The sequence below is a fragment of the Benincasa hispida genome, chromosome 2 (assembly GCF_009727055.1).
Source record: "Benincasa hispida cultivar B227 chromosome 2, ASM972705v1, whole genome shotgun sequence".
In the NCBI taxonomy this organism is placed as follows: domain Eukaryota; kingdom Viridiplantae; phylum Streptophyta; class Magnoliopsida; order Cucurbitales; family Cucurbitaceae; genus Benincasa; species Benincasa hispida.
In genome coordinates, this window is record NC_052350.1 from 35,414,964 (window position 1) to 35,427,484 (window position 12,521).

Consider the following 12,521-nt stretch of genomic DNA (forward strand, 5'->3'; position numbering starts at 1 on the left):
TTAAAAAGCAATGGAGGAGAGCTTGAGAGTCTAATTGCAAACTTCATGGGGAAAAATCCAACGACCTGGAAAAAACTGAAAATATTAATGTGGCAAATTTTGTTTGCTTAATCATTATAGTTGTATCTACTATACTATAAAATTGATTTTTTTTAAAAAAAAATAATATTATTTTAATATTTATCAACGAAAATAAAATAGAAAGGAAAGAAATAATAAAATTAAATACTCTTTTCTTTCAAATTAGTCCCTTATCTTTACTTCAACATCACCATCACCACTACCCTATTTTTGTCAATAATTTGACCTTTAATCTTATTTCTAAAATTTATTTCTTCGACCACTCTATTTTCAAAATTTTTTTCTCAAGTACCTTATTTTTTTTATTATTTTCAAACACTACATTAAAAATTGATACAATTATATAAATTTAAAGTTCAATTTTTATCCTTTTTTATAGTTTGAGTTCCACTGGTAGAAGTTTAAAGACTCAATTTAAAGTTGGAAGGTATAATTGCAATTCCACCCATATATTATGAGTGGTTTTTGCAATTTTCCAAAAAAAAAAAAAAAACACATTATTCTCATCCCCCAGTACACCACACAAAGGGGCCTTGGTAAAAAAATAATAATATATTTTTTTTAAAAAAAAAAAATTCCATCATATTTAAGGAGTTCAAGTACCTTAAACATTGGAAGAATCTAAGAAGTTCCCAAACAAATTAAGTTATTAAAGTTGCATTACAATTTTATAATCTCAAAGGCCCCTAAAATCTGCGGTCTTTGTTCATAAATTATGATCCTTGAAAGGGTATCCAATAAAACATTCCTGCCAATCAACGTGTTGAAGTACAATAATAATTGGTACATATTAATGTTGAGAATCAACCTTTCTTATTATCTTTCTTTGAGTTCCTGTTCGAATTGAAGCAACTTTTCACGAACAGGCTGCAAAAATCGCTTCAAATCTTGGCAAATCTGCAACTTATCCTCACCTAGAAGGTCTTTCTCTTCGCTCAGTCTCACGTCCATCTGTAATATTTCACAAGCAAAACACTTCATGGGCTAGAATCACAAGCGGATAAACCCCAAGTAATAGAAATATTTTCTTTTTTATCAACGAAAAATATTCTGTTATCGTTACTAGCTATCGATACAAATCCCTTCTCCCCGAACATATATATATGTAAGTAAACAGGCCAAAAAGGTTAAAAGCTTCAAAAAGGGAGTATACAATTTAAAAGCAGGCTAAGAGGATAATCAAAGAAGTCTTATTCAGTAAATCACCCAGCAAATCACCATTAATTATTGAAGTAATAACCAAAAATGTTCACTTGTTTTCAGGGCCTAAGACTATTAGTGGGTATTTGGCCCAAAGAGTTGGGGAAGTAAGAATTGGGAGTTAACTCCATTCCTTGTTTGGTTAAGGTGTTCATGAGCCCATGACTAAAACCTATCAATTTTTACGTCTTATCAATGCAAGAATTAAGAAACTGAATTCAGTATCAGCCTTGTCGATCCCCACATTGGCTCACAACTCCCTAGGTTCATTTGGTTTGAAATCCATCAAGGTTCAACTGAAAGGTGATTGGTTCAAGGGTACCCTTATCGAGAAAGACTCGTCATTAATGAGAAGGGTGAGTTAATAATCAAAGCACACGTAGGACAATGAAAGAAAGAAATTGCTAGTAGGATTAAAGAGAATATTCTCTATTCTTTGTGCTTCAAATCGAGTCAGTGGAAGTTAACATTGAGCTTCCTATTGTGGTCTGATTGTCTTTTCAGGAAGAGCGGATTCAGATCTCTAAATAGATAGACTAGAACTAATTTATTATATGAGAAAAAAAGCAAGGAAGAGCAAAAAAGAATCTTGTATACATCTGTCCACATCCAAGGCAGCCTAAAGTCTGGAAAAATTAGTGCTCGTATTTATTATTACATGTTATCTTCACTAATGAGTCTCTCTATGATTACTACCCTAGAACCATTCAATGAATTTGCAGTCCCTAAAATGCAATAATGAAAAGAAAGTACAATGTACCTGCAAGTCATCTAGCTCACCGAATGAGAATTCTGGGACATCTATATGCCCCTTCACCATCTTTTTCTCCTGTCGTATAGTCCACTCACCTGATATCATGTATTAATCGTGTTATTTCGGTGAATACATAGACAAAGGAAAGTGATACTAATCAGATGTAATTAAGCTAACACTACCTTTAATTTTCAATGTGAATTCATATGTATAACCAACGCGTTTCTTATTACGGACAGTCACTAAAAAGGCCTGCACACATGAATCAAGAGAGCCTGAGTCATTGATATAGTAACTGAAACGAGTGGGAAAAAAATGGTGTCTGTTCAATTGCAGGCATGAACATTTCATTGATTTCTTCATCTTATTTTTGGACTGTAACTTCATTTTATCATTAAGCAATTTGCAGCTTGGGGAGGTAGGATTTACTAGAAGAAAAAACTGGAGACTTGACCACCATAGGATAAATTGCGTATTTAAGATGCTGATATTGACATTATTAATTATCAGTTTTTCTTGTGTCAACCGAACATAGTTCAATTAATTAAGACACACATCTTCAATCAAAAGATTAAATGTTCAAATTTCTCCACCCTAAATGTTTGGTTATACTAAAAAAGAAAAAAATAACAATGTCATTTTTACTAGTTAAAGTGTTGAAAGGAGGACATTTTAAGGAGTGTAAGTACACAATTTTCAACAAATACCATAGACTCGCTTTTTCACACAACAGTTGCCAACTACGTAAAGCTACTTGAAGCATTAACTTTTGAGACAAATGTCAATGAAGTTGCTACTACCTACAGACCAGCAACTGCCAACAAAACAATTGTGGTCTAATATCTCAGTAACAAACCAGTTCAGTGAGTGCAACCATAAAAGTCACCCAGACAAGCAAAGAGCCATACAATTCAACACTGATTCTTTAAATAAAAAGGCATATATCTACAACATCATGACTTCTTATTCTAGAAGACCATCAAAGAATACTGGAATCAGAACATACTATGAAATAGACACACCAGACTCCCTCCTTTTTCATAAGAAACACAAAGTAATTTATTAATAGCCAGAAGAGGTTACAAAAGAAAGGCAGGGTGATAAGACATCTTCCTCAACGTAATAGGATTTATAACTTCTAAGAAACATTGTAGAAATAGTAGATGCCCCCAATTATCATTTAAATTGAAATATCCTAAGCTAATTGCAATTGAATTCAATTAATGTTTAAAAATAAATAAATCTGAGTCTCATTAATTCTAAATCGATGGTACAATATGAAATTAGAAAAATGAAAAGGAAGAAAGGAAAGCACCCAACAGACACGAATAGAAAGAATTATAGTACTTGACTCAATTCCTGAATGAAACCAAAAAACATGATTAAGAAAATAGAGTAAGTTGGCCAAATTACAGATTCAAATGGTATAACTCTTTCTTAAATTTAAATGATGCCACATGCAAGTGCATGAAATCGTGAACTTGGACAGTATACTTAGCATGTGCTTTTACATTTACAACATTATATTTCAAGAATTTGATATATCTGTTTAAACTGCAATCAACAAATAATTAAGAACGATTAATATCGATTAGATTTATGTCAAGAATTATACCACCACATAAAGCTGGTACAGATTTGTATGATACAGTGATATTGCAAACCCCACCAAAAGTATTCACACTTGAATTTATAGAACAACCATTTGTATGATTACAAAGAAAGACGGCTTAAAACTTACATCCCCAACACATTTTGATACATCCGCTATTTCTGCTTTACCATTGGAGAACTCCAAGGAGGCCACTGACATTAGCAACTCCTATAATAAAGAAAATAAAAAGGAGAGATCCTGTTAAAAAGAGGCAACAACAGATAGACTGGCATGGCAGAAAAAATTACAATTACATTGCGCCTGTTGAGTTACAAACCTTCATTCTATCACTTGCCCATTTATTCAAGTTCTTCTCTTCCCAAGTTCCAGCCTACATGAATAGTAAACACAAGACATCAGTCACATACAAACCCCTCTAGATCTAAGATCATCTCAAAAGCCAGTAAGTTTAGTGGCATTCCCTGTATGAGAATCTAAGTTGTCCACCTCCATGTTTTCACTTTTACTAAATTATAAATAGTATGTCTCACATCCTTGACGCTACTGTGCTCTTAAATTTACATAGAAAAGGACACATTCAATATAGTATTTAGCCTTACGTCATATCTCAAAGTTAACACAAATTAATCATAAACAAAGTTTGACTTCCTTCCTCACTTTCAAGTTTCAACTTTCTTCATGATATCGACATAATCCAACCAAATGGGTCAAAGATATTTAACAAAGTGTATACTGTCTCAAAGTTTGAAAACATGAACAGATGAAGGGTCAATCAGGACTAAAACGCTATATTAGCAAACATTTTCTTTTCTTTTTCTTTTTCAGCAAACCTCCTTCTTAACAAGAAATAAAAACAACTACATTCCTTCCAAATTTATCTCATTACTTTAAAATATTGCCAACATTTCAAATTCCTGGATTGAAAATCATTTCCAAAACTTTTTTTGATAAAAAAAAAATCGAGCCTCCTAACATATTGGAGTGGACTTCAATATCCAATTTCAAATATGATTACAAACGCTAGATTTCCCGCAAATAAATCAAATTATCTCTACCTTAAGAACAACAAACAATAAAAAGAAAATGTCGCAATTCAAAAACCAAATAAGATACCCGATTCCAAACGGAGCCAAGGGTAGGAGGCTGAGACGCCTGAGAAGCGAGAATATCATCAGCAGAGAGCTTACGAGGGACAGGAAGTGGAGCTGCATCTTTCCGCGCTTCCCTAACCCAATAGGTGTAAGAAGCCCCCTGTTGGGTCTCTGACGAAACAGCTCCTCCATTTTCCATCACGAACCCAATAAAGAAGAGCTTCTTCCAATCTTCCCGATCACCAAGAATAATGTAAATATCCGATTCAAACAAGCGCACGCCAAATTTGAATGATAAAATGAAAAGGGATGAACTGGATCTGTGATAACACCTCGAAGCTTCCTGAAGATTATGAATTGCGGGGGGGAGGAAGCAGGTTCTTGGTTTTGTTGTTTGTATGAATGGCGCTAGGCGCAGCTTCTGAAGGAAGGCCTTCTCGCACGAGATTCAACGAGGCTTTTCTTGAACGTTCTCTTTGCTTTTCTATTGCGTAATGCGTCTATGCTTTTGAGATGGCCCATGTGAGGTAGCTCCCTTTTGTTTGGTTCTACAAAATGGCCTTATTTTAGGGTTTTAAGCCTCTTTTAAAGGGCCCAATTTAAAGACTATCATATTGTATATGGCTTGCCTTAGGTTGCAAATAAGGGTAATTGATCACCTTCACCAGTCACCACCTACTTCAATTTTGGTTTGTTTGATAACTATTTAAAATGTATTAAGTTTAGTTCTTTTTAAAGTATTTAATTTAAAAATAATTCGATTTAAAAAAAAATTGAAGTATTAGTAATCATTCAAAATAGTTTTGAAGTCGTGTATTTTAATTAGTTTATATCAGAAGAATTTAAATAAAAACGAGTTTTTTTATAAAACAATTCTTTTTCTCTAGTCAATTCATATCGACCTTTAATCTTGGACTCAAAAAATGTATAGTTTTTATCTTTTTCAACTAAAAGAATTTACCAAATGTAAGTCTTAGGTCCCGTTTAGTAATCATTTGATTTTTTATTTTCGTTTTTTAATGTTAAGCCAATAGTTTAAAAACCAAGCTAAAATTTGAAAACTAAAAATATATTTTTTAAAATTTGTTTTTGTTTTTAGAATTCGGCCAAGGATTCAATTATTGTACTTGATAAAGATGCAAATCATTGTAAGAAAATGGGGAAGAAATAGGCTTAATTTTAAAAAACAAAAACAAAAAATGAAATTGTTACCATACGGGACCTTAGTTTTTCGTTTTTAATTTTTGAAAATTAAACTTATAAGGTATAAACATTCATTCTACCCCTAGATTTTTTGTTATTGATAACTTGTAGAAATACAAGTTACTTTAGCTCTTAAGTTGGAAAAACTAAGGTTTTTAATGATAAAATCTCCTCATTTTTAGAAGAAATGCATAGAATTACTCAAACATTAGCAAACTCATGCAAAAGAATGTTTATTACTAAATACTGCGGCACTAACGCGTTATATTGCAGGATTTCAACAAGAAGCTAACGCATGAGTAAGAAGTGTCGCAGGCAAAGTTCTAACGTGTGGGCCATGCGTCGGAGGGATTCAATGCAAAGAAGATCCATTGATTTAGGCTGTTTGTGTCAAATCACCACTTGCAAGTATGGGCACCTGTAGTAGGCGGCGTCTGAAAAGCTTCCGAGTGTTAGGCGGCTGACCAGGACATAGACTTTAATATTGCCCATCACCAAGCTGGAGATGACCAATGCCTATAAATAGATGAAATCCCTCCAGAGTTCGAAGTACACAGAAAATTTTCAAGTTCTCACTCTCAGTATTAGCATAGTCATAGTTTAGATCTTTAGAAGTTGTGCTGTGGTGCCGAGAAGAGCAGAAGGGTAGAAAACCACCATCACTGCCGGTCAAGGAGCGGAGGAAGCTGAGCTTGAGAAAGATACTTCGTCCAATTCTTATACAAGTGATTGTACACAACTAGAATTGAGCCAAAGGGATACAAGAGATTGTACTCTGTGGCTTGACTTAGTTCCTTTCCTCTCATTTATCGCTTTCATTTAAACTGATTAAATATTGCTTTTGTAAAGACAATCTGCTTCTTTATAAATTCATATATTTGATCCATCACACTTTGTCATTGTTTATTTCTTGTTTGTGTTGAATGCATATATACTTTATGCAAAACTTCATTTCAAACGCCTAAGCCAACTTGATCAATTGGTAAAAGCATCCTTAGCTTAGATTATTCGAAAGAGTAAATAAGCCAGCATCAAGTAGAACGCCTAGTACATCTAGAGATAGACTTACTGGTGTTTATTGCATTATGTGTTCGACGCATGCATCCTAGAGATAGGTTTTGTATGTTATTCGCATTGAGAAGTGTGAATAAGAGTCTAACACATAAACAAAGATAAGCAAGCCACCTCATCCACATCACATTCTGGTTCGTGTACATTCATCTTAGATCGACGCATACTACTTACATTAAAATCCATTTTCACATGATCCATCATTCACTACTCAACTCTTTTGTATCTTCTTGCACAAGCACAACACCTTAGTGTAAATAACATATTTCTTCATATATTTTAGGAAACCTCTACAACAGCTACAACGCAAGGTCTGCGTTAGCTTAACCTGAATCCTTGAGTTCGACCCTGGACTTACAAGGAACCTAAATTGGATTTATACTTGGGTCTGATTTAGGAAAACTTGAACGTCAATAGTGGAGTGTCGTGCATTCTGTTGCACATCTATAACGCATCAACGCATTACAAATACATAAACACATCAAAGCATCATTCATACTTAGAACTTATTTTTCCAATTTATTTTTTATAATACACTCCGAGTGCGAATCACGATAGCAACGAACAGTTATGTTATCTACTTTTTTTGTTGACGTTCTTAAAAACAAAGTCATATTTTGAAAACTATTGAGGTTTTTTATTTTTGAAAATCAAGCCTACAAGTCTCACTTCCATCCATGTTTCCAAATTTTGTTGACTATATTTTTAAAGTGTTTTAAAACCGCCAAGTTTTAAAATTAAAGAAAAAAGTTTTTCAAAACTTATTTTTGTTTTTGAAATTTGACTAAGAACTCAACTCTTTTACTCAAGAATGATGTAAATCATTGTAAGAGATTAAGAAAAAAAAAAAAAGCTTAATTTTCAAAAACCAAAAACTAAAAATGAAATAGTTACCAAACGAGGTTTTAGCTTTTAAAAACTTGTTTTTGTGTTTTGGATTTTTTCTAAGAATTCAACTCTTGTATCTAAAAAAGATGCAAATCATTGCAAGAAATTAAGAGAAAATAGACTTGATTTTTAAAAACAAAAGACAAAATGATTACCAAACGATGTCTCAATAGTTGGTTTTCTATTATTAAAATTTATATTTATTTTATTTTTTCTAATTTCTTTACTTGGTTTTTATTTTTCTTACAAAAAGAACAGTTGAATTTTTAATCAACATGTAAACAAATATTCCTTTTTTTAGTTTTCAAACGTTAGTGGAGCTTTTGAAAATATTGCTAGAAAGTAGACAACATGACATAGAAATTTAGAGGTAAAAGTAGAGTTCATAAGTTTAATTTTAAAAAACTAAATGTAGGATCGGTATGATAACCTTAAAGGGGTTGAATAGGGTTAATGTAAAACTAATTAATTTTTTTTTCCTAATGGGGGTCCAATTAAATCAATTAACCAACTTTTTGTTAACAACTAATTTAAACAATAAATTCATACAAATAAATTCAACTCGGAATAATCAAGAAGTTAATAATACTACTTTAAAGCACTCAATTCGATTCTAATAACAAAATTGGTAATAAATATAGAAATTCAAGAACAACCAAACAAAATAATCCAATATGAGCAATTAAGAGTCGAACCGCTATAATGTTCTTTTTTCAGGAGTAAGAACGAATCTGATCCTTTCTATGGTTGAGGTTCAAACCATTACAACCACACTTTTTATGGATCAAGAGCAACCCTTACAATGAATTTGAAAATGAATAATGATATGAGAAAAACTCTCTTGAAGAGTAGATTTACAAAAGCACTCAATGAATTAATTCTCACAAACATAAAATATCTCTTAAGAAGAAGATGCAAAAAGAAAATTGAAGCTTAGAGAGAGAGCAACAATGGTAGCTTAATGAGTTATGGAGGATTGAAAATAATAAAAAATTGTTGTTATGATTTGGAGAAGAAGATGGGTTTAAATAGACAGGAAAAATTGTTGGAAACCACATTTAATTTGGTCCATTGGATCGAAAATTGAATGGTGAAGATTTAAACTCAACTAGCCGTTAGACACAAACATAGTATAATATAATAATGTATATGTTTTTTAAATCATTTTCTTTTAAAACCCAACAAAAAGTAAAAGTCCATCATGTGTCCAACTAGCCATTAGACACAAATATAAAATAATAATATATTCATTTTCATTTTAAACCAATCCAAAAATCAAAAGTCCACCATTGTCGTTTCTCCCATGCTTCAAGTGGCACCTTTCAATTGGTGTACTTTGATGAGAAAAAATATGTAACATCATCCGCTCAAGATTTTTCCGTTAAACTTGTTTCGTCTATATCTTCTTCATTTGAGCTCCAATTTGGGTGATTCAAATTGCGTTGGGACCATTGTTCAAGCCTATATGCAATAAACACTTCAAAATATTCAAATTGTTAATAAATAAAAGCAGGTTTGTTATCATCAAAATATTAATGAATTAATTTGAGGTTAAGGGTCAAAAAGCCAACACTAAATGGTTATCAAACCGAGTCTTAGTCTTTCAACTTCAGATTGGTAATAATTTAGCCTCCATAGTTTCTAATTTGTAATAACGTAATGCCTGAACTTTAATAAGTTTTAGTTTAGTTTCTATCTTCGAAATTTATAATAATTTAGTCCATATTTTAAAAAAAAATCAAAATTAGACGGGATAAGGACTTGGATTTCATAATTCATAAATAAAAATTAATTTTCAATCAATTTATCAATCTACATTCATAAGAATTTTCATTAAATTTTAATACTATTTTGGTTAAATTGCGGGTTTGGTCCCTATGGTTTGGAGAAGGTTAGAATTTAGTCTCTATGGTTTGATAAAACATCATAAATAGTCCTTACTATTTGATACAATCCTCACAAATAGTCCTTACTGTAGGGACTATTTATGAATGTTTCATCAAACTATCGAGACTAAATTATAATTATAAACCATGAAATCTAAATTTTAACCTTCTCTAAACCATAGGGACCAAATTTACAATTTAACCCTTTCACAATAAAGATGTTACAAATTGTAAAGTACACGTACTAAATTGTACTTATTAAGATTTATGGTTTAAAACGTTACAAATTTTAAAGCATAAGGAACGCTACAGCTAAATTTTTATTGCCATTAACTTTTTAACCTATATAAATATAAAATTAATTTATATATGCATATTTTGTTAGATATTTATATTGTAGGGAAAGGAAGTGAAGTATTCTTAAATATTGAAATAATATAAATTATAGTATATATTATTATATATATATATATATATAATAATTATAAATATAATTATATATATAATATAAATATATTATATATATATAATATAATATATATATATATATATATATATAATATATATATAAAGATATAATTGTGTAGATTAAATTCATTGAATGAATTATGTTTTATGTACTTCAAATTGGATTGAAACCATCAAATTAAGATGATGTTTTATGTACAAATTTAACATGCATGAAAGTTAAATTTGTAGTTTCTTCAATTTGAATGAATTATGTTTGATTTTGTTCAAGTAACGACTCAATTGAGATAAATTTGGCAAATGTTTCAATTTTGTATTTATTTGATTTTATTTTGTATTTTGAAGTGTTGCTAAGTTGCTAGCCTATAATAACAACTTGTTTTTTTTTTTTTTTTTTTAATTTTTATTTTATCTCATTTCAAATTGAAGAGTTCTCTCATTTCTTTCTTTCTTTTGATCTTGAGTTGAGTAGAGAACAAGTATCCAATAGTTCTTTTAAATCCGAGTATTCAAGTTTGCACTTCTATCGGAGTTGGTCATTGTATCCTGATGAGACGATCACTATAGTACGTTTGTAGCCCGTGTAGAACGACTAATTGTCTTTAGGACAACACTTATCAAACGTATGTCTCGACTACCTTTTGAATCTCCACAAACTATTGAGGTTTTTATAAGTTTTTGGTTATTTCAATTTCTAACTCTTGTTATACTATTTGGCTTACTTTTGAGTTTGAACATTATTATTGTTTACACTGTGTATATTGTATCAAGTTGAGATATAATTAGCTTGCTAATGTATTTCGTTCTTTTATATATATATATATATCAATTCCTTCAATACATTTTACAATGGATGATGGAATGACAATTTACTTAATTTGATTGCGAAGTTCAACATTAGAACTTTTTTTTAATACTTTTTTGTATATTTCATACTGGTATATAAAAGGAGAAATTAATTTTTTGTCCCCAGATTTTGGGTCTAGTTTCTATTTAGTCTTTAAGTTTTAAAATGTTATCTATTTAATTCTTTAAGTTTCAAGGTTGGTTTCAATTTAGTCTTAGGTTTAAAAATGTAACAATTTTACCATTGAAATTTGAGTTGTGTTTCAATTTGGACTTTAGGTTTCAAGATTTACACTTTTAACCTTGAACTTTTTACTAAACATTCACTTTCTTTCTTTGGTTTATTGTCTATTAATTAACTTAAAAGAATTATAATTAATTAAACTTCACTATTTTTCATCACCATTAAAATTAAATTTAAAATTTTACTTCATAATTATTTCGATATTTTGAAATCTAGGGACTAAATTGATTTTGAGTTGGATGTCAGTCTTAATAAAATTGTTGTGGATGTGACTAATGCTTGTTTAGCCTTTTCAACTCTCTTTTCAGCCAAATATTTTGACAGTTTCGCTTATAATGCTCGTCCTCTCCACAATGGAAATACTTTCCTGTAGGAGCTTTGCTTTTCTTTGCAGCAGGTTTCTTATTCCCTTTTTCCTTTTTCTTCATATGGATACTTTTATCTTTAGATGAGGAAGAGACAGACCTCTTTTTGTCTAAAGGCTTCATTCCAAAGATGATCCCTTCAGAATTTTTTTCTGATGTGAAACAACCTTTGCTTCACTTTCTTTTAATTTCATCATCGATTTGTAAGTCTGGAGTTCATTTAATAAAGTAGTCAAATTGTAATCAATCTTATTCATTACAACATTAGTTCGAAAGGTCAAGAAGCTATTCGGAAGAGACTCCAAGATCATACTAACTTGACTAGTTTCGTCTATGGCAGCCCCTGAGCTTCTGAAATGTTAAAGTGAACCATCATGTCTAGGATATGTTCTCTGACATTAGTTCCATCTTTCATGCAAGAGTTATAAACATATTTTATAACCTCGTGTCGTATGGAAGATGATGGTTGCCCAAACATTTCCTGTAACGATGCCATGATCTCATGAGTTGTGGGCATGACTTCATGTTTCTTGTTGAGCATATCAGATATACTCGCCAAGATATAAACTCTTGCCTCTTTATTAGCCTTTACTCACCTATCATAGGCATCCCAAACATTTAGGTTAATATTTGAATTAGGAATAGGAGGACATTCCTCCGTTAGAACAAACCTCAGGTCATCAACTACTAATATTGTGTTTATGTTTGATTTTCAATTGGAGTAACCCTCTCTATTAAATTTGTTAGACGTAAGAAGTTGTATTATCGAGTTCGACATTGCTGAAAAATAAACAAATTCTATTAAACTT

General features: G+C 31.1%; 1 protein-coding gene across 1 annotated transcript; it reads right to left on the reverse strand.

Annotated features, from left to right (window-relative positions):
* Nucleotides 1–701: 701 nt before the first annotated feature.
* Nucleotides 702–5,244, reverse strand: LOC120070542. Its single transcript, XM_039022329.1, has 6 exons — nt 4,764–5,244; nt 3,967–4,020; nt 3,777–3,857; nt 2,218–2,287; nt 2,042–2,130; nt 702–1,032 (listed from the first exon to the last, which is right to left on the reverse strand). The coding sequence occupies exons 1-6, from the start codon at nt 4,938–4,940 to the stop codon at nt 898–900; spliced, it is 606 nt and encodes a 201-aa protein (XP_038878257.1). The 5' UTR covers nt 4,941–5,244; the 3' UTR covers nt 702–897.
* Nucleotides 5,245–12,521: the final 7,277 nt, after the last annotated feature.